Source organism: Orcinus orca, chromosome 19 (assembly GCF_937001465.1).
Source record: "Orcinus orca chromosome 19, mOrcOrc1.1, whole genome shotgun sequence".
Lineage (NCBI taxonomy): Eukaryota > Metazoa > Chordata > Mammalia > Artiodactyla > Delphinidae > Orcinus > Orcinus orca.
The window spans coordinates 32,099,116-32,121,823 of record NC_064577.1 but is presented as its reverse complement, the minus strand read 5'-3'; the positions used below and the strand labels follow the sequence as shown (position 1 = coordinate 32,121,823).

The following is a 22,708-nucleotide window of genomic DNA, read 5'->3' as shown; positions in this document are numbered from 1 at the left end:
AAACAGAAAACACCTACCGCCACTCCCATGAGGAATCGGGAGTGGTCTCTTTCCGTCTAGATCTGTAGCAAAGTGTGAACGCGGAGGCATGGGCGTGTGCTGGACGTGGGTTCCTTTACTCCCAAATGCTGCTCTCTCCAAGGATGGTAAGAAACACCTCTGAGCATCCTCTTTATAAAGGGATGCTGGAAAGCCTGAGCCCTGGCCAGGGTCTCCCAAGAGGGCTGTTTCTTCTCTTCTTTCAAACTATTTCACTTTAGGGACATTTCCATATGAAAAGGTTTTCCCTCAATAGAAGCACCTGGCTCCATTTTAGCTCTAAAGGGGACTCTTGCGATGATTATTGTTGACGTAATTACTGCTGCTGATGAATAGGTGAATATTAGTAACGACCCTGCACAAGACCCTGCAAGGTGGATGCCAGTCATTTCTGTCATCTGTAGGGGAAGCAGCTCACAGAAGCTGAAGCCCTTGCCTAAGTTCGCACAGCCAGCCAAGGGTCATCTCAACGCCCAGCTCCTGTTCTTTCTAATTGTACTTCCTCAGGTGATGCTGCTTCTAGAAATGATTTCTGAGGCATCCAGAACCACAATGACATTAATGGGGGCCCAGAGTCCAAAGCCCACCTCTGGGGTGTCCAGAAAGGGCTTCTCCTAATGAGACGTCAATGAGGTGTCAGAACACCCCAATGACACAGCAGCTTCTACTCCACGATTAAGTTACTTCTTAAGACTGAGAGCTGAGAGGAGAGAAGTAGGGTTCTCTCTTTGGGCTTGTCTCTGCCCTTCTGGCTGATCAAATTTGGAGACTGTTTCTTCATGAGTTTTCTAGAAACTAGATTCGAGGATGGAAATTGGTTTTACAGCTCAACAAGTGATCTGTACTTCAACACTCCTGGCTATCTTTTATTTATTTACTTTTTGGTCATGACTCACGGCTTGTGGGATCTTAGTTCCCCGACCAGGGATTGAACCTGGGCCCTTGGCAATGAAAGAGCAGAGTCCTAACCACTGGACCGCCTGGGAATTCCCAGTCCTGGCTTTCTTAGAAAGTAGGGCACTGTTTTGTTGTGTTAAATTCTTAAAAGTGGTTTTGATCATGTACTTATCATTTGTAATTATAAAGCTTAATTGGGGGTCATCGAATATTGAATTGTGTCATTCTCTAAAGTTATTAACTCTTCTAGGTTTCACAGGGTGGGGAGGGATTGTCACTTCACTGTTCAGAGCCAGAGTGACCGTTTGCCATCACAGCTGCATGCCTCTGGGCAAGGAAGTCCCTTGGCCCCTCAGTTTCCTCACCTGAACTATGAGGATAATAATAGTTCCCACCCCACAGGGTTGTTGTCAGGATTCACTGAAACAACACATGTCAAAGGCATTGAAGTGTCCAGCCCAGAGTCCACGATGGAGAAACGTTACACGTTCTTTTCCTGCCCTGCCCTGCCCCTCACTTCCCTTCTAGAACAATCAAACCTAAGCCAACAGGTTGGCTTGGTCCAGTGTGGGGTGATGAGCCTGGACAAGGTGAGGAGAGCAGGTTCCAGAGACTGTCCCCGAGGTGGGTCATGATAGCACAGGTGTCAGGCCTGGGCCTGCTGAGGAGGGGTCCCGGTGTGGAGAGTCACAGCCCAAACAACTGGGGCCTGGCCTGGGTGGGGTTGGCCCAACAAGGTGATGAGGGTGTCCACAGTCTGGGTGGCCCAGTGAGGGTGTGTGTCTGAGCCTGAGTGGGGTGAGGAGTGTCCACATGGGGGCAGGGAAGTGCAGTGAGGGTTACATTCAGGGGATTGATCAAATTAATAATATGTTAAGGATAATAGGGACCAGGTCTCCTACTGTTGGAAAAAGGAGTTAAAATATAGAAGGGGAGAAAACTAGCAGGAACCATGTCAAGGGTGTTTGGAATTAGAGACGTTTTGGTGTGAGCTACATGTATGTGTGTATGTGTATGGTGTGTTTGGGGTCGAGGGTTCCGTGAAAAGAAACCAAGCTCCTGGAGAAATGTCTGGTTCTCAGGCTGGGGCAGTCTGTGCCAGAGAACAAGAAAGTGCCTAAAGGATGATGGTGGTTAAAAAAAAAAAGAAAAAAAAGAATGGTACTGATGTGTCAGAAAGACACAAAGGCCAATTTGAATAGGCTCACGGGTCAAATTGGGAACAATCTGAGTCTCAATATAAATAATGATAGTAATGAATTATAACACAGTGAATGAAATGGGAAACAATGAGTCCATACAGATATGAAACTTTACATGAATAAATTGAAAGTTTAATGAGGAATAGATGTTACCATAGTTTCAGAGTATCCCTCCCATGTTTATCTCAGAATGAAGAGTTGTTTTAATATTTGAAAATTAATCAATGTAACCACCAAATTAACAAACTAAAAAAGAAAAAACCGTGATCTTCCCAATAGACACAGAAAACACTTTTGACAATAGCCAACATCCTTTCATGATTAAAAAAAAATCCACAAAGTAGGAATAGATGGAACTTCCTCAACCCGACAAAAGGCATCTATGAAAACTCACAGCTAACGTCATATGCAACTGTGAAGATTGAAAATGTTCCCCCTAAAATCTGGAAAAAGGATGTCTGCTCTCACTACTACTATTTGACATTGTACTGGAGGTTCTAGTCAGTGCAATCAGACATGAAAAAGAAATAAAGGGCATCCAGATTGGAAAGGAAGAAGTTAAACTGCCTTTTTTCACAGACAACACAATCCTTTTCATGAAAAGTCCTATGGATTCTACAAAAAAAAAAAAGCTACTAGACCCTATAAGGGTGATTAGCAATGTTGCCGAATATAAGATTGATATACAAAAATCAATTGTATTTCTATAAATTAGCAACAAACAATTGGAAACCATTTATAATGGCATCAAAAAATGCAAAATAGGAAATTCCTTGGTGGTCCAGTGGTTAAGACTCCACGCTTCCCCTGCAGGGGGCACGGGTTTGATCCCTGGTCTGGGAACTAAGATCCTGCATGCCACACAGCATAGCCAACAAAATAAAATAAAATATTCCACAAATTCTTTTAAAAAAATGCAAAATATATAGGGATAAACCTGACAAAAGATGTGCAACAACAGTACACATTGCTGAGAGAAGTAAGAAGTCCTAAAACAATGGTGTAATCTGTTGTTGTTTTTTCTCATTTGAAATAAATATTCACTTTCCTATCTTAAACCAAAAAAGCACCTTCTCACACAGTGTTTCTTAAATGCCTAGGAGTGAGGGGTATCTTTACAGTGGATAAGGCTGACACTTTTTTCATCAAGTGATCCAAGCCAACATCATCAATAATGGACAAGCTGAAATGATGTATCACCTGACAGGACATCAGGAGAACACAGCATCCTTCTGTGACATTCCTGCCGAAGGATCATAAACCATACCTGGAAACCTGGAAATACCAGGCAAAGCCAAACTGAGGTACATTCTACTAAATAGCTGGCCTGTGACCTTTAAAAGTGTCAAGGTCATCAAGGTCAAGGACAGATTGAGAAGACTAAAGAAACTGGGCAGCTGAAGGCAACAGGCAACTCCGTACTGGAGCTCTGCTATAAAAGACATTACTGGGACATTTGGTGAAGGAGGCCTGAGGATGATTGGGTAATGTAATATAATTTCTTGATTTTGATAGTCATTATACTGTTGTTTGTGGGAAACATACATGGAAGCATTAGGAGGCAATGGGGTATCGGATCGACAGCTTACTCTCAAATGCTTAAAAAAATTAAAAGTTCTATGGTACTCCAATTTTTCTGTAAGTCTGTGCTTGCTTAAAAATTAAAAAATTAGGGGACATCCCTGGCGGTCCAGTGGTCAAGACTTCGCTTTCCAATGTAGGGGGTGTGGGTTCGATCCCTGGTCAGGGAGCTGGGATCCCACATGCCTCTTGGCCAAAAAAACCCCAAAACAAATTCAATAAAGACTTTAAAAATGGTACACACAAAAAAATCTTTAAAAAAAATTAAAAAATGAAAATTATAAGAATGTAACTATTGTCATTATCTAGAACTGCACTGTCCAGTATGGTAGCCACTTGTAACAATTGGTTATATAAATTTAAATTAATTAGAATCTTCAAAAAATTAAAAATTCAGTTCCTCCATGTCCCTGGCCACATTTCAAGTGCACTATAGCCACAAGTGAGTAATGGGTACCATATTGGACAGAGCAGATAAAGAGCATTTCCATCATCATGCAGAATTTTACTGGACAGTGCTGCTCCAGAGACTGGACACCTAGATGCCCTTACATGGAATGTTCCCAACTTGGGTTTGGGAACAGCAAGGGAGGGTCCAGAAACTCTTGGCATTTGATGGTAGATCGTGAGACCTAAGTTTACTAAGCCATTTCTAACAGGGATTGCAATGTGAATTATTTATAGTGTACCCTGAGTTCCTCACATAGGAGTACAAACAACTTGAGCAGTAAAACACTTGTGTAAAACAGACCTCAGGCTACTCACCGATTCCTGGTCCGTTTGCTCAGATGAGCCTGATACTTGCTGGGAGGGCTCTGTGGAGATGACCCCCACTCCTCTAGATTTGGATGGGCCAGGGGCCTCTCCGTCTTCAAGACCTGTCTTCCTCCTTGCTCTTTCATGCCGGTGTGTGGGGCCAACTTCATCTCTGGCCACCTCCCCAGGACTGATGTCTGAGTAAGCCAGATCTGGAGAAGCGACTTCCCCTTCAGGGGCCGTGGCTTCAATATCAGATTCTAACTCCTCTTCAAATTCGAATTCCTCTTCCGTTTCCACTCCCCCTTGGATTTCGACTTCCTCATCGTCTTCATCTTTCCCCTGCGCTGAGACTTCCCCGTCGTTTTTGATTTCCCCTTCAGAATGCTCTGTAGCACCCTCAGTTTCTTCATTTCTCTGGTCACTGCTCTTCTCTATCGGTGATACCTGTAGCCATGTAGCAGGAAAAAAATCAGGATACAAAGTATAAAGGGTCTTGTGAGGTTTTATTTTTAATAAGGTAATTACACCGATGGGAAAACTGCAGCTACACACTCTGAGCATCGCTAGGAGATTATGTTTCATGCTTTAATTTATCTGCTCTCTGTTTTTGGTAATTATTTTGCATCCTTCTCTACAGGAAATGACCTCTGAAAAACTCAGGGCAATCTAACTGTAGGATATCCGAGGCATTCCTGAACAGCCACCAACACTTCAGAATGGGGTGGAAGGAAATTGAGCTTCTCTGCAAATGACTTGAGTCTGTTCTACAGTAAGGTCATAGGATCATCGTACAATTTTCTTGAGAAAGTCTGAACTCTCTTTAATTCTTAGTAAATACAGCCCAGAATAATTCATCCCATAAGGAACTTTACCCTGTTGCCTTCATGATTCTGGTCCTCTTCTCCTTCAGAAGATTTGCCTTCCAGGTGAGACCTGGTGGCAGAGAAACAATTTAGCAGTTTCAAATAACATCTTTCTTTTTCTTGGCATTTATCACCTCCTTGATGTCTGTATATCTACTTATTTACTCGTTAATTATCTGCCTTCCCTCTAGGCTGATGGCCATGACTTTGTCACTAACACCAGCACTAGTGGCACAAAAGAGTCATGCCAAGAATGAATGAAAAATGCAATTATCAAAACATTAAAGGGCTTCCCTGGTAGCGCAGTGGTTGAGAGTCCGCCTGCCGATGCAGGGGACACGGGTTTGTGCCCCGGTCCAGGAAGATCCCACATGCCGCAGAGCGGCTGGGCCCGTGAGCCATGGCCGCTGAGCCTGCGCGTCCCAAGCCTGTGCTCCGCAATGGGAGAGGCCACAACAGTGAGAGGCCCGCATATCGCAAAAAAAAAAAAAAAAAAAAATTAAAGGAACAGGTAGATTACTCTAGAAAAGTCACCTTAAATATACCTCTGTCTGTGACAAAACTGGGGAAAATAAATGCAAAATAAGAGAAAATTGTACAAAAAGGACAAATACCCTAGAAACTCTTGGTTAGTTTCCCCGTGAATTTTGTTTGTTTGTTTTTTGTTTTGGCCATGCCTCAGAGCACGTGGGATTTTATAATAGTTCCCCAACCAGGGATCAAACCCGTGCCCCCTGCAGTGGAAGTGCAGAGCCTTAACCACTGGACCACCAGGGAAGTGCCAATTACCCCATGATGTAGAGAGTACAAGAATGTCACATTTTAAAATTGTTTTTTTTTCTAATTAGAAAAAAACTATATTTTTTTAAAAAGTAAAACTAATACAGAAATATGTGACAGACAATGAAAATCCCCTGTGACTTCTCCTCTCCTTCTCAAGATAACCAGTGGTAGAAAGTAAGAGATTTAAGGGTATCTTCTTTCAAATATTTTTCTATGCATTTAAAGCTACCCACCCACCCAAATTAGAGATCACACTATATATACTGTTTTGCATTTAGTCTTTTCATTTGTTGTAATCTAGACTTCTTTCCATGTCAGTACATGTAGACCTACCTTAAAAAAAAAGAAAAGAAAAAAAAGAAACAATACAGCAGTGTCTAATGTAAAAGGTTAAATTCTTTAAAATAGTTTCTATCCTTTTAAACAAAGCATAAGAGAACAGAGGCCTGGTATTTTTACCTTACTACGGTCTATCTGTGTGCTCAAGGCATTCACGGTGGGGCTGCCTGACCATAGGGACCCCGGCCCATCGCCTGCCACCTCCAACCCTGGTGAGGGGGAGGGAGGCGGAGGGCTGGGCTGATGCTCCCTGTCACAGCACCTCGCTGGGGCAGCATCCAGTACAGAGACCCCTGCTCTCGGGGCTCTGCAGCAGGGACTACCAAGCACAGTGGTTGTCATGGTTACTGTGGGACAAGGAAGTCCCGGGTTTCAGCGAGTGGAGCGCCCGGAGCGAGGGGAAAAGGGGAGGGTACGGGAGAGGACAAAGGGACGCGAGGTGAGAAGGGAGAAGGGCGCGCCGGAATGTGGGGGTGGCCGGGGAGGGCAGGAAAGGCCCAGAGGGTGGGGATGGCAGGGGCAGAGGAGAGGGGAAAGGGACATGGAAGGGAAGGGGCGCCTAGGGGGATATAGAAAGGGGGAGGCGTGGGGGCCGCTGCGAGACCCAAGGTCCCTAGGCCCGCTTACCCGCCAGCCCGGCCGCCAGGCTCCGCCATCTCCCGTTGCTACGCGACGCCGTCAACATCCGGCTGGCGAGGACCACGCGCTGGGCGTGCGGGGCGGACGGCCTTTGTGCCATTTATGTGCATTAGAAACACAGAACATCTAACTATGTAAATATATTAAAGGATAAATATGCATTTTCTCCATCTTTATCTCTAAGGCCGAGCTCTACCCCTCCTGGCTCAGTTTCTGTAAAGCGACAAACATGTCAACGTGCGTCCAGCTGGGCAACTCCGGCTCCCCGGGGGATCGAGCAGGGCACTCGGGGAGCCGGGGACCTGGGACGGCTAAGTGCCCTGAGGGTGGCAGGCGGAGGTAGGGGCACGAGGGGCTCCGTAGCCGGCTGCACCTTCGGATGCCGAGACCTCTCCTAGTGCCCGCCTGTCCATCTGCAGACCTGGGGGCCTCAGCACCCCTTTCCCGGGGTTCCTAAGAAGAATTCTTGGCGGAAGAGGGATGCCCCGTGGTCTCCTGATGGTTGGTGTTCTTTTCCTACCTCAAAATAGGAAAAACAAACGCAGAGGGTGGAACAGAGAGGGCGAGCACGCACGTGGAGCGTCCTAGGGGTTCTGCCTTTACTCTGGGGGCTCGGGGCTTCCTTCCGGGGCAAAGTCCTGGGGCCGGAGTCCCAGGCGGGCAACGAGGCCCGAAACGGGATGCGGACGGCCGGGCCGGGTCCTGGGGTCGGAGGGCGGAAGGTGACTTAGGCAGTTCCGCGGCCGGGTTGGAGCCCGTTTGGGACCTGGGGGTTGGGGGGCTGGCCTGATTGGGCCGGGGGCCGGGTTGGCCCGGGGGGCGTGCCGGGGGCCGGGCCTCGCCTCGCGTCCCCGCCCCACCGCTCCTCACAGGCGGCGGCGGCAGTGGCGGCGGCGGCGGCTCCGGGAGCCGGCGCGAATCCGGCCCCCGGTGCGGGACCCGGGTGGGTATCTGGGGCAGACCGGGGGCCGCGGGGGCGGGGTCTAAGGGGCCCGCGGGGGACCGGGCACATCCCCTCCGCCGGACGGGGTGGGGGCGCGTGGGGCGCGTGGGCCTGCAGCCGCGGGGCCCGGGAGGGGCCGGGGTCTGGCCGCAGCCCAGAGAGGTGCAGGGCCGGAGCAGGAGCCGGGCGGGCAGGAGCACGCCGGATCACGCGGAGAGATCCCTGGGCCCCCTCTCCGCGGCGGATGCGGGCCCCTGGGGCCGGGAGTGGGCCTACTTCGGGAAGATTCGGTGTCTGCCTGTCTGGAGCTTTGGGCCGGAGAACTTGCGGTCTTTGTCTGGCTGGTCGTCAGAGCACGCGAATGAGAAGTTGTAGGGGCCCGCCGTTCGCCGACACAGCCCCCTAAAGTGTGCATTCCACCCGCACAGCGCGCGCGCTTACCATTCCCGGCCTTAGGGTGGGTGGTTCGACTGTTTAAGAGCCGCATGTCAGGAAACTCACTTCCTTTAGGCCCGGTCTCTTCCTCCTGTTCTTTTCTTTAAAAAAAAAAAAAAAAGAAAGAAAGAAAAAGAAAGAAAAGAAAAAGGAAAAAAAATAGGCAATTTAAGATTGCTAAATATAACCCAAGAAACGCTGCCAGAAGCGGTGAATCTTGAAATCCTGTTATTCCCACACTCGGAAGTTGGTGTCATATGTTGGCCACAATGTAGTTCAGATTCTATTCAGAAATAGAAAACGACATAATACGTTCACTTTCCTTACCGTAAAGTTTGTTTTACTGCCTCCTCAAGTTCATAGGAGAAGCTGGGTTGGTTGGCCAGCCCCTGTGACTGGTCCCACCGACCTTTCTTTACCACCTGCAGGCACCAATTCTTTAATTTGGAAAGAAGAGGGAAATGGTTCTCAGAAAACGGCCATGTGATGGAGCATATTATCAAAGGGCAGGTGCAAAGGCCCAGTTTCGTGAATTCCATTCTAAGTCTGTCAGAGATTGATTAGAGAACTTTTAAAAAATCTGTGTGTTAGTTTTAGAAATTCCTCATTAGAAACATTAATGTTTAATTGATTAGCAAACATTAAACACTTTTAAGAACCAGGAAAACTTTTGCAAAGAAAGGATTATTAAGGTTAGGAATGCATTTTAGTATTAACTGTGAAGCTTGTTCATGGCTATTCATTGTTGGTATTCGGAGACTCGTTCTCTGCTGAGTACGCTTGGCTTGTGGAGTGTTTATGGTGAGCAGTCTCAGAATATGACTAAGGAAAGTTCTTATCAGTGGAATTTTTTAATCCTTCAGACATGATAATTGTTGTGTAAATAGCTTCTGATTATCATGCATGAATTCACTGAACCCACTAAACAAACCCATAAAGTCAGTACTGAGGTTATCCCCATTTTACAGGTGGGAACACTGACACTTAAAGTAAATTCCCCAAGTTCACACATCCAGGAGTGAGAGTAATAGAGGCCTTGGGCCCAGGATGCTCCAGCTCCAGAAAACCATTGTAGCACAGTGCCTCCCCTCTTGTAACTGGACCCTATGATTCACATGCACACACTCTCCCTGCCCCCCTTTTTGCAGACAAATAACATGGTTCACTCTGCCAAGTGATTCATAAACATGCAAGAGAGTGGGGACTAATCCATGTCACCACTAGCTGCTAATATCAGTTCAGTTTAGTCTGTAAAGAGCTCCCTAGGCCTCAGTGTAAAGGCATCTGAGAAGACAGCTACTGGGTTTGCAGAACCCTACCTACAAATGTGCTGGTCTCCCTGCCTCGGGCTTTGGGTAGCTCAGTGCACTGGTTAAAAAATGGCCTCCAAATGCAGACTGCTGGGTTCAAATACCAACCCTGGTACATAGTACTGACTTAATACCTCGGTGCCTGTTTTCTGCATCTGTGAAATGGGGGAAATACCACCTACCACAAAGTTCTATTGCAACAATTATCTAAAATACCTAGTGCCTGGCACATTTGAAGTGCTTGGTACTATAAATTTTTAATTACTATTAATGACCATCATTTGGATTTTTCACATTTAACTAGATTGGTAAAAACGTTTGGTTTTGTTGCCATGTGTGTGTGGGCCATCAGATGGAAAGCCAGTCATAAGCAGAAGTGGAATTCTCCATTTAGGTATATTTACTTTTTTTTTTTTTTTTGCGGTACGCGGGCCTCGCACTGTTGCGGCCTCTCCCGTTGCGGAGCACAGGCTCCGGACGCGCAGGCTCAGCGGCCGTGGCTCACGGGCCCAGCCGCTCCGCTGTGGCTCTTCCCGGACCAGGGCACGAACCTGTGTCCCCTGCATCGGCAGGCGGACTCTCAACCACTGCACCACCAGGGAAGCCCTACATTCTTATCTTTGTAACTTTGTGGGGTGCTGAGTCCCTGTGGGCTGCCCAGGGACCAAGATGATCAGGTTGCCTGGCAACACAAATCTGGAATAAAGATTTTAACTTGTCCCTCACATCTGGCTGAGGGTCCCCAATTTTGTTATTTACAGGCCTGAATCCTCTCCTGTAAGATTAATGAATTAATTTCGTACCGTGGTACAGTTGGGGAGGATGGCTTTAAACATGATGGATTTGTAGCAGTGGAGTGGAGTGGAGTGGAGCAGTGGTTTTATTGGTGTACATTGTATTGTACATTGTTCTATTGTAGCTGTATTAGGTTGATGAATACAATCTAATACAGATACAATAGATGAGGCCAATGCACAGAAAAGAAGGCACATACTTTCTGCTCCAAAAAAAAAAAAAAAAATTGGAGCAATAATATAGGAAATCTTTTCCCATTCAATTCGGTGCTGTTGGTTTTGATGCTACCGACCACCCACATACCCTTTGGGCACCTGGTCTGGCATCTCTAATAAATCTGCTTTGATGAGCTGTCTGATGATATCTGATCTGAAGCATGTCCTTTACTCCAATCTCCTGAACTGATAAAGACATCCTCAGAGAGGAGAGAAATCAGGTCACTTGCAACTGAGTTCGACGTCTGCCTGCGGTAGCTTCAGTCATACAGCTAGCACAAGGAGAGAACAGAAAACCCAAATTCATTATCCAGTCTGAACGGCACGCCCTTCTCTGCCTGAGCCTTGGGCGGCGAGTCTGAGCAGGTGTTTAGAGTTGATGTACAAGATGAGGAATCATCTGTATGGACTCACCTGACCACATATAGAGATGTGGCTGTGTCTTTTCCATGCTCTTTCTGGATTGGCTCCTATAGAAACCACCATAACATGGGTGCACCCTGAGCCTGTGTCCGCACCTGCTTGCACACCTTGTTGTGTATGCTGGTTTTCCACCGAATGACCCTGATCCTGATTTCAACAGTCTGATAAATTGGTCTTTACACTTTCCGGTGTTGGAATCGGAGCAAAGCGCATACTTAACAGATGGCATTAGACACCCTTTCATTTTTCAATTTCTGTAGCTAAAATGCTTTCCCTGGGCAAGATCGGTTGTGTTGCATTCCAGGGGTGTTGTCAGTACATTTCCCCCCAGTTTGATCTCTGTTTTGTGGTACGTTAGCTACTCCTTTGCCACAGATAGTGAGAAACTCTGTGTGTTAAAGTTAACAGGCACAGTACAGAAGTCAGATGCACCTCATCCTCTGTGGGGTCGGTCATTGCTTTCCTGGCTGGATTTGCACTTATCCTTGCCTTTTGGGTATAGTCCTTCCTTGGTCCTCAATCCTGACTCATCTTTAAGTCTGTTTCTTCTTGCAGGCCCCCTTCCTTGGCTCTTTGAGGGAAATGGTGTTGGGGGGGTTGCTGTCGAGGGGCACAGGCAGCAGATGGTTTCTCTCGGGAGAGGCAGAGGCTTTGGGACTTTCCAGGCAGTGGTGACAATTGAAGTGACAACTGGACAGTTGGAAGAGGAAAGTCACAGCTAAGCAGGCCACCAGACCTCCCCTCACCCTCGTTTCTGAAGCTGTCTTCTCCAGTTACGGCCTCCTGAAGGTCCTTTTTCCTTATGGCAATTAGCCCAAGCCTCTGGCTCTGGAGTTGATGCCCTAAGCGTCATTCCTTCAATTTAACTGCAAGTCGATTGTTTTGGTCCTCATTTCTACACAGAGGCCCCACCCACAGCAGCCCTATCTTTGGGCCACAATCTTTTTCTTGTGAATCCTGAATGCATGTGCAGCAAATGTATTTCTCTTCTGCAATAATCCCATAATTTGAAGTTAAATACAACTGAGAGGAGGGGTGATATCATCTCACCGGTGTCTTATCTGGGTAATGAGACTGAAGGAGACCCACCTTTCCCTAAGAACGGGGTTCCTGATCTGCAGGATTTATATCACCCAGTGAACCTCAAAGCTCGGGGTTCCCAAAAAGACTATGGTGCATGTGCCTGGTTCTGGGGCGGTAGAGAGAGCTGGGGCCTCCTGCCAGGTGTGTTAGCAGAGATGTTTTGTGGGAGGAAAACGATCCTTGTTTGCGTGTGTCTGGCTCGTGTTTAAGATGGCATTGCCTTGTCCCAACTCTGTGTTGATTGGGCTTTGAGGGCAAAGCAGGTGAACCGGTTTCTCCCAGCCACATGGCAGGTGACCAGAGCTCAGGGCATTTTGCTCCTGAGCAGTGTGACAGTGACAAGGCCAGGGGAAGAATCACCTGTGGGCTTTGCCCCATGACACGTCCCCCTAAGGTTGCAGTGGCCCCACTCCCTACCTGCCTCCCCCTAGCTGCTGCAAACAGCTGTCACGGTGGGTGTGGGCTGCGACCCTCAGGCGTGTAGGAACTGCCAGCTTGTGAGCTGCTAGGACCGCACCTGTCCTGCTGACCCAGGGCGGCCCCGAGGCAGGCACACAGTACGGAACGGTGAATGGGAGAAGTCTGGGCAGAGCGTTTCTGCTACTGGCTCCAGGCTGCCCTGTTTCTTTGGTCTCACTAGGAAGGTTCAAGAGACGTTTGCACCTTTGCTCTATTTGTTTTCCCGTTTGGGAATTGATGGAGCCTCCAGCACAGGAACCAAGGCTCTGGCACTGGTCTGTGTGCAGCTTTTCTCTGTCCTGCTGCCTCCTCAGAGACACGGAAGCCAGGTCTCCCCTCTGCAGGGTCTAGGCCTGGGTAGTGGCTCTGAATGGGGGTTTGATAGTCAATGGAGATAGAAAGCCCACCCTACCACAGGTGTAGTGTGGTCGGCAGAATAGTCCCCACAGATGTCTCTTCCTAGTTCTGGGAACCTGTGACTGTATTAGGTCACGTGGCAACGGGGATTAAAGTCGCAGATGGAATTAAGGTTGCCAATCTGGTGACTCTGAGGTGGGGAGATTGTCCTGGATTATCCAGTGGGACCATGTCATCCCAGGGTCCTTGAAAGTGGAAGGGGGGCCCAGAGTCAGTGTCAGAGTGATGCCCTATGAGAAGGACTCCACTCACATTGCCGTCCTTGAAGGAGGAGGAAGGGGCCACGAGCCAAGGCATCTGTGCGGGTTCCAGAAGGTGGAAAAGGCAGGAAGACAGACTGTTCCCTGGAGCCTTAGGAAGGAACACAGCCCTGCTGACACCTGAGTTTAGCCCAGTGAGACCTGGGTTGACTTCTGGCCTCTGGAATTGCCAGATAATACACCGTTGTTTTAAGTCCCTGTTTTTATGGTGACTTGTTTCGGCAGCCATGGGAAACCAATACACTCGAGATAGAAGTGCTTTGTGAAGGAAGCGGGAGGGGAGACTTGTGTCTCTTCTAAAGGGTGTCATTTCTTCATCCGTGTTTTGCTCATTTCTGGCTTTTGGTGACTTTGCCTGTCTGTTTAGGAGGACTCTCTTTCCCTGGATATAAATCACCAAATCTTGGGGACGAATTTTGGGTAATAGATGCCTTAACTTCATCCCTGGAAACATAAGCTAGAAGAGAGCCCCACCCCTCACTGCCTCTGGGCCAAGTGTCAGTGGCCAAGTGGTCCCCAGGGGGAGGGAGGAGGGAACGTGTGTGGTTAACAGCAGGCCTGCTGCTGCCCACTGGCTCCAACCCAGCAGCAGGGCCAGTTCTGAACAGGGCTGTGAAAGAAGAAATCTGCTACCCTTCCCAGCCCCAGCTACTTCTCTTGGGGCTACTGCCGTTTCTGACATCTTCCTCCTGCAACCACCACCAAAGCCCCTCCTCCTGGAAGCAAACCTGAGCTACTTTCATCGCCAGTGTGATTTACTGCTGCGAACAACAGAGCGCCAAGAACAGTCCTCAGAGGCGTTCTGATTCTTAAAGACTTGCAGGTTAATAGGAAGGAATGACTCCCTAGTCATGGAGTTTCTGCAGAGAGTCTTTTGTTTCATGAGGGTGTGTGCTTTTTCTGGGGGGAGGCCAAGTTGATCTTTCCTTTGAATTACACAATAGCCTATTTTGCAAAAATGTCGGTGGTCCCTGACAGCTCAGAGCAGCACAAAATTCAACTTGTAATCAGGTATCGATCAGAGATGGTTAAAAGCCAGCACTGGCATTTTTATTTTATACCTTTTAAAATCATTGCCCTTTTTTTTTGTACACCCAAGCTAATGCACATTCCAGATCTTGGCCTGACTCCATCTCTGTATTCCTTGTGCCAACTGCCAGGTTGGCATCGTTCTCCTTTCCATCAACAAAAACATGGCATTTGGAACTCTACTGAAAATGGCATTCTGGTAGGCCCTTCATAAAAAGATCTTCTCAGAGATATCTTGGACTCAGGAACTTATAATCTAAAATCAACAATACTGATGGAGACATAACCATTTTAAAGCAATGATATTAAGTGAACGCATTCGAGGAGAATGAGGTTTTTTTAATCATTGTCACTGATCTACCTGGAGCTGTTTCTCTATCCACCTTCATCTCTCAGAATTTGGGGAGAGGATTTATAATATTCGTACAAAGTGCTTTGAGCATCTCGAGCTGCTCTTTTGATTTCAATTAACTCTAAGTCCTTACTAGCGATGTGAAAAGTCAGATAGCTGTTTCTGGCTACAGGCTTCACTGGTTTTGTGTGTTTTAGGATCTCTGCTGATGGCATTTAAAGATTGTGCTATGTACCCTGGTCCCCTACTCTATCTGGGTAATAAGGAGAATAAGTCTGGCCCTTAGAAAGGCCCCAGACCTGTGAAGGGGACCTGGGTGTTCTGCTTGCTCTGGGTTCTGTACCCGGCAGCCTTTCTGGAGCACAGTTTTCTGGTCTCCCAGGGAGGTGGGGATCTTTGTTCCCTGCAGGACACCGGGTCCCTAAGATAATGGGTGTAAACTGCTCTGCACGTCGGATCAAGAACCATTCAAGGTCATGCGTCTTATGGATTCAAGGACATTAGGAAGATCTCCCATCAGGTTGTTTGGTCTTTGCCAGGCCCTGGCATTGCTGCTGGCAGCCTGCTGGCAGTGCGGGGACCAGAGCTCCCTTTGTTGCCGGCCTCGAGCTCCCTGTCCTTTTCCTTGCCTCCATCCACACGATTCCACCTCAGCCTGGCCTCTTTGGGTGCAAGCTTCCTGGTCCTAAGCGTCTTTTTAAAAAATTAATATATTTTATTTTTCAGGACAGTTTTAGGTTTACCAGAAAATGAGCAGGAAGTACGGAGAGTCCATATACCCTCTCCAAGTTCCACTATTATTATTTTTTCATTGTGGTAAAGTATACACAGCAGATTTTGAATATTGACCCCTTTGAAGTGCACAGTTCTACGGCATTAAATGCATTCTCATCCTTGCGCGGCCATCACCCCATCCGTTCCCAGGACTCTTCCCTCCTCTCCACCTGGGCCTGCTCCTCTGGCTGGGAGCTTTCCCTGTGCACCTGCTGCTGCTTTTCCTGGTGGCGTCTTCCAGACAGCCCCTGTCATCCCAGCCCGCGGTGCAGGCGCCAGGCCCTTGATTAGCTCTGCCGCCCTCCCTACCAGTCTCCCCTCCGTTTTACGTGCCCCTTGGAGGCATCAGCCCGCCTCTGTGCCTGGACATCACCCACTTCCTTGGCCTGAGCCCCAGCCCTGATATCCTTTAAGGATCGCCTCCAGTTTCCTTCGGAGCCCTGCCCCTCATGTAGTGCTCCCCAGAAACCTTCCAGCTGCGCCTCCTGCAGGCTGTGATGTGGACCCTGCTGTGGAGCAGTCACATGCCCCCCACAGAGCCCACAAGTGCCCTGGAGGAGACAGGGTGCCCCTCCCAGGCTGCCCCTATTTCTCTGGCCCCACCCCCTGCCCTGCCCCCAGCCTGTTAAATCCTGTGGGAGCGCCCAGTTAGGACATAGCCTCAGGGTCAGGAGAGGGGGGCGCATGTGCAGAGGGTGCCCACGGGAGCTTGTAGGTGGGGCGTGAAGGCAGGGTTGGATGGAGGAGGGGCCTGGGGCCCCAAGGCCAAGACCTTTCCCCTCTAAGGCGAAGCGTTGAAGCCCGAGAGCCAGCCAACAGAGGGGCTGGAGAGGGATGCAATTTGGGCTCCACAGGGGATGCAGCTGGTCAGGGAAGTGAGGGGAGCAGGTGCTGGGGGCAGGCCCTCCTCGCCGCTACCCTGCTCCACCGAATCCCCTCCCCAGCCCTCCCCCAGCCTCTGGCCTTCCTCTCCGCCCAAGCTACTGCCCATCGGAAGCCCAGACCTGTGCTCTGCTCCGGACGCAGCTTCAGCAAGGCAGTGGTCAGCACACAGGGAATGATCCCAGCAGTGGGCAGTGAAGGTCCAGGACGGCTAGACCTTAGAAATCTAGGAGGATGACTTAAATGATAGTATAGAGGGGCCCGTTGCTTCCCAAGACGGGGTTTTGGTCAGGTGGATCTAGAGACCCTAGGGGAGCTGGGCGCTGTCTCTGCACATCTGTGGCTTATCTGTGAAGAAGGAGCCCCATGACTGACCATTAACCTTCCCACCATCCCGGGTTCGTTGGAACAGCCCTGAAGGACAGGCAGGTACACAGAGAGCTGCCCTGGGCCAGATCACGATTAGTCAAGTCTCGTTGCCAGACCAGCGAGCACTGAAGCCCAGGGGCCTCCGCTTGGGGTGTCTCTGCAGGCAGTTCTCCAGACCTGCTTCCAGTCCACGTCCCTGGACACAGCCGCACGTTCCTCTACTCCGGGTGACACGTGGGCTAGAGCCATGTTTATTAACCAGGTGACAGATAGGCCCTGGGCTGCCAGTGAGGAGAGGCCTTCTGCAGCCTTGGAACCACCCAGCACCCACCCCTTCATCCTGTTTAACACCCAACTGGTGACAAACCAGGGGATGCAGAGGGGGGTGGCCCTGGGCAGCCACTGACATGTCATTAATTTGTGCTGATAACAGCACAGCCTGAGCGTCAGAGGGGCTGGTCTACCTTCTGTCAGAGCCCAATTCTCCACCTTCCTCTGGGGGTGGAGGGGAGCAGTAGGTGAATGGTTCCCCATCTCAAATGGGGATGGTGTCACCTGGGCGCCCCTCTCCCCCAGACCTGCTGGGTCAGAGTGTAGGGATTTGCCCAATGAGTTTCTTAAAGCCCCCTGGTTTGGAGAAGCACTGAATCAGATGACCTTAGAGCCTCTGGGCACCAGTGCTGTTTCAGTCGAGCTGTGCTTTTTTAGCGGGCCCTGCTTGATGTGGGGCAACTGCACCCCAAGGGCATTGTCTTGGGCTTTGGGCGGGGGGGGCCTCCATTCTCATCTGGGAGGTGGCCTGGCAGCAACTGTGCTCTTTGGGATTCTTTTCCTTCCCTTTCTTCTGACAGGGTGGGGGGTAAACTCAGATTTATGTTCACCAGCTGGAGGACTCGGGTGGAACTGCCAGATTAGGACGCTGCCAATCGGATGCTGGGAGCCGAATAGAAATTCACACTGAGCAAGGAACCCAGCCTCTGCTGACTCGCAGCGCGTCGCCTTCCCCACGGTGGTCAGCTACAGGACGCGAGCTGTGCTGGTGGAGCTGGGGGCTGTGTTGGGGGGGACTGTGGTCCCACGTGGTAAAGAGGACGACAGGTGATCGTCGCTCCCCACTGGGATGGAGGTGAGGGGCCCCTGGCAGGACCCGCTGAGTGTGAGGCATTCTGGACCCACGGGCCTTGCGTTGTAAATAGCAACAAGCCATCTCTTTAAACAGAAGCAAAATAAGGCAGTAAGGGGGATTCAAGGGGAAAGTACTGCAGGGGTTGAGGATGCAGGCAGGGAGGGTGTGTTTGGAGAGCTTGCTCTAGGCTCCTTCCTTTGGCTCAAATGAGGAAGCTGTGGCCGGTGGGCCCCTGGAACGGCTGGGGCCTGAGGAGGGCAGCTCAGCCTGGGCTCAGTCACCATCTCAGCTGCCGATGAGCAGAGCCCGGTTTACAGTACAAGCCGGCCTGTAATGAGAGTGATTCTCACTGGAGCGTGTAGGTAGTGTGACAACCATGTTTGTCCATCACGTGTGCAACGTGGGAGAAGACGAGAGGGTGCAGACCAGAGCACGGACCAGGCCACACAGGTCTCTGGGTCATTGCTAAGGGCCCCCTCCTTTTAAATTTCCCGTAAGATTTTACATGACACGCACCCCAGCTTTATTAAGCTATATTGATGTCCCTATTTTTATCAAGTAACAGTACACAGTAAAAACAGGAAATAGCGATAAAAACAACATGAACACTCATTCAGTGAGCTGGTGAATAGTTAACATGTGCGGCCTTTTCAGGTAAATGTATACTTTGAATTAGGCTTTTTGAAATATCAAAAGTAGTTCATTGAAAATGGACATCATAAGAAAATTAGATGAAAATATAAGCCAGTGATGACTGGATCTTTGGCTTGAGACGAATGATATAAAGTGTAAAAGTGATAAAAAGAAATCACTAAGGAAAAGTTATCATCAATTTGCCTAGAAGTTTAAAACCTCTGTATTTCAAAATGAGTAATACAATTAAGAGGCAAATAACAAATTAGGAAAAACATACATGCAGCAACTATAGCAAAGGATTAAGATCTTTGCTCTTTCATATCAATAAGAATTCTGACACCCCAGCAGAAAAATTGGCAAAGTACACCAACAGACAATTCACAAATGTTTAATAAACATAGGAGAACCTGCTCAAGTGAACTGATGATCAGAAAACCATTTTCCAATGACCAAATTAGCAAAGATTCAGATCCCTAAAACTCTGATACCTTTTTGTAAATCCATTGGACATTATGTCAGGGGTCCAGTTTTTCCTCCTAAGGAAATAGTCAGGAATCCCAGAAATTGTCCTAAGGAAATAGTGAGGATACAGGTACAGATTTATGTATAAAATGTAAAGTTCATTATTTAAGTAGCCACTATTTGGAAACCAAATATCTAATGATGGTGGCTGGCTCAAGAATGGTGCATCCTTGTTATATATTTATAGCTATCAAGATGGAGGATTGACATTTTGAATTTTTAAATTAGTTAATAATGTGGTGTATTAGTATTCTGTGGCTGCCATAAAAAGTACCACAAACTGGGTGGCTTAAGCAACAGAAATTAATTTTCTCACAGTGTTGGAGGCTGGAAACCTGAGATCTTGGTGTCGAAGGGTTGGTTCCTTCTGAGGCCTCTCTTCTTGGCTTGTAGATGGCTGTCTTCATGTTCACATTGCATTCTCCTTGTACACCAGTGTCTATCTCCAAACTCCCTCTTTTTAAAGGATACCAGTCACTGGATTAGGGCCCACCCTAATGACCTAATTCTGACTTGATTACATCTGTATAGAAGCTACTTTCAAATAAGGTTGAATTATGAGGTGTGGGGGTGAGAACTTTAACATAAGAATTTGGAGAGGACACATTTCAACCTATAGCACATGGGAAAATATATGTATGTTATAACTGAAAGAATGGTATGGTATAATTCCAGTGGGTGGTTTTGTTTTGTTAAGATAGACACAGAAGATAGAAAATACACAGATTATTTTTGGATGGTGTGAGTTAAGGGACATGTATTCTTTATACTTCTCTGAACACGTTTCGTAATCTAAAAAAAGAAAAAGCTTTTAAAAAATAGGGTAAGGATTCTCCACTCCTAGTTTGACAGAGAGCAGAGATCAGGAACCAGTTTTAGTTGAGATGAAATAGGCTCACAAAGGAACAAATACATTGAAAAAATAAATGAGCATTGTCTGAAGAGAGTAAATATTCGTGGCTAATGTTTAACAGACGTGCTAGGTCTACCCAGAGGCACGTTGTCTCCCGCACTGAACAACCTGGGGGTGGAACTGGGGGATAGTCCTTGCTCACCCAGGTTACAGGGGCAGGGGGAGGAGCCAGAATTCCAGGCACAGAAGACAAAGGTCTCATGTTCAGGTGTGTCCGCTCACTGGCTGACTTGGGGTGTGCGGCCCCTGTTTTCTCGTTTGCAAAACTGCGCTTCTAGGATGTACCTTCCAGAGCTGCAGTGGGGTTTCACAGCCGATGTGGGGCAAACGCTATATTGTGAACACTTGTATTTTGGAATCTCCTTCAGAGCTTCCAGCACATTCTTTTGATTATCCTCAGTGGTGGCAAACCGTCTTAGCTTAAAGATGGTGCGGTTTTTGGACTCAGCTGAGCCTTGTTTGCAGCACGCTCTGGAGGTTAGGGCGATTAAACTAAGTAATACCATTTGAGGCCCAGAAGGAGGTGGGGCTCCAGACCTGCCCCAGCCTCACCCAGCAGGAGGCCACGTGCCCCAGGAGGCCACTAAGCACCTGGAAGGTGGCTGATGTGAACTGAGGTGTGCTTAAGTGCAAAACGTACACCAGACTCTGGAGATTTAAAGAATATACAATAGCTCATGAGTAATTTTTCCATGCTGATTACATGCTGAAATGATACAATAGGGGATATAGTGGCTTGACTAAAAATATTCTATTAAAATGAATTTCCCCCATTTCTTTTTTACTTTTTAAGAATGCGGCTACTAGGAAACTTAAAATTGCATATGAGGCTCTCATTGTATGTCTTCTGGGCAGTGCTGGTCTGGAGAAGGGAATTCTTTTTCTTGTATAGCTCATTAACTGATCTTGTAATTCTGGAATGATTCTTGAATTCTAAAAATATTTAGAATGGACAGACAATGGAGTGAAGTCATCATTAGAATAAAAGAATATAGCTTTGCCAGATGATTAATTGGAAGGAAAACACATATTTTGATGTGTAGGTTCCAGTGTGATTTATTTTAAGCTTCGAACATTGGTTGTCAAGCGTCATAATGTGCCTTGTGTGTTCAGACAGGACTCAGTGGTTAAGACAGCGAGAGACGCCCCCTCGACCTGGGGAGGCCACAAGGCTTCCCCAGAGGTGGGCCCGGAGGGGATTTGGGTAGCGAGGAGCAGCCCTGCCCCGAGTATCCAGAAAGTGGTCTGAGCCGGAGGTCGGCCACGTATCGCCCGTGGACCAAATCTAGCCTTCTTCCTGTTTTATACAGTGCGCAAACTAAGGATGGTTATTAGGTTTTTAAATGGGTGAAAAAACTGGAAGAATTTTCTTGTGTAACGGCAAAATTATATGGAATTGGCGTGAGTATCTATTTAATAAAGTCTCGTGGGACCACAGTCATACCTGCCCACGTACTGTCTGCTTTCATACAACAGGGCAGAATCGAGTAGTCTCCACAGTGACCGCTGGGCCCACAGAGCCAAAAATATTTCCTGTCTGGCCCTTTACAGAACCAGCTTGCCGTGCCCTGGGCCAAGGGATCAACTTGATTCTGCAGCCCACATTGAAAGTGGTGTCTCAGGCATGGGGGATACCTGAGAAGGGGTGGATTTGGGGCCCTGGATATGGCCAAGAATGGAGGGGCTTCTGTGGCTCAGGGCTGAGGAGGTGAGGACCCCAGCTGGGCCTGAGTCTCCAGGGCTAGTGATTTTCAAGGTCATCCTGACGTTGGGAACCTCAGCAATGAGAGAGAAGAGAGTGATGGATTTTTCTGGGTAAAGACGCAGGAATGGGAAGGGTGACTCTTGGGCCTGCAGGGAACTGTTAGAAGGATGCTGTGTTTGGGAGAGTTAGTAGCCGTGGAGGCAACTGGAAATATGCAAAGAGATGGGAGATCAGAGCAAGGGGGCACAGAGGGACACCCAGAGAGCCATAAGGGCCTGAGGATCCAGCATTGAGCTGCCTGGTCCCAGGACATTGAAGGAAATTAGCACTGAGACAACCCCTACCCTGCTGAGCCGGCTGGACCCCCAGCCCCCGCCCTCTGCCCCAAGAACCCATCCAAGCACTGGACACAGAAAGAACTCCATTTAGGGAACATCCTAAATCAGCCCTGGATTTAAGGGTAAATGTACAAAGTGTAGAGGGTGCAAAGAACAATATAATTTAGCCTGAGAACCGCCTCCAGTTGATTATTCAAAAAAGTTTTACTGGGCTTCCCTGGTGGCGCAGTGGTTGAGAGTCCGCCTGCCGATGCAGGGGACACGGGTTCGTGCCCCGGTCCAGGAGGATCCCACATGCCGCGGAGCGGCTGGGCCCGTGAGCCATGGCCGCTGAGACTGCGCGTCTGGAGCCTGTGCTCCGCAACGGGACAGGCCACAACCGTGACAGGAAAAAAAGTTTTACTGTGGTAAAACATACATGACATAGGGAATTCCCTGGCAGTCCAGTGGTTAGGACTCCATGCTCTCATTGCCGAGGGCGTGGGTTCAATCCCTGGTTGGGGAACTAAGATCTCGCAAGCCGCGCGGCGTGGCCAAAAAAAATAAAACGAGGGACTTCCCCGGTGGTACAGTGGTTAAGAATCCGTCTTCCAATGCAGGGGACTTGGGTCCAATCCCTG

The 22,708-nt window shown here is 48.5% G+C and overlaps 2 protein-coding genes across 2 annotated transcripts in view; one reads left to right on the top strand and one right to left on the bottom strand.

Annotated features, from left to right (window-relative positions):
* CCDC40 (coiled-coil domain containing 40) overlaps positions 1-7,766 on the bottom strand; it is a 44,000-nt gene extending 36,234 nt beyond the window's left edge. The window contains exons 1-3 of the mRNA XM_033438672.2: positions 7,091-7,766; positions 5,351-5,411; positions 4,485-4,922 (exon numbers count right to left, since the gene is read on the bottom strand). Coding sequence (XP_033294563.1) covers positions 4,485-4,922; positions 5,351-5,411; positions 7,091-7,119 — 528 coding nt within the window. The 5' untranslated portion in view covers positions 7,120-7,766. The remainder of the gene's footprint in view (positions 1-4,484; positions 4,923-5,350; positions 5,412-7,090) is intronic.
* A 208-nt stretch (positions 7,767-7,974) lies between these two features.
* Positions 7,975-22,708, top strand: part of TBC1D16 (TBC1 domain family member 16) — a 79,623-nt gene continuing 64,889 nt past the window's right edge. The window contains exon 1 of the mRNA XM_033438670.2: positions 7,975-8,045. The gene's annotated coding sequence lies outside the window, so the exon portion shown is untranslated. The remainder of the gene's footprint in view (positions 8,046-22,708) is intronic.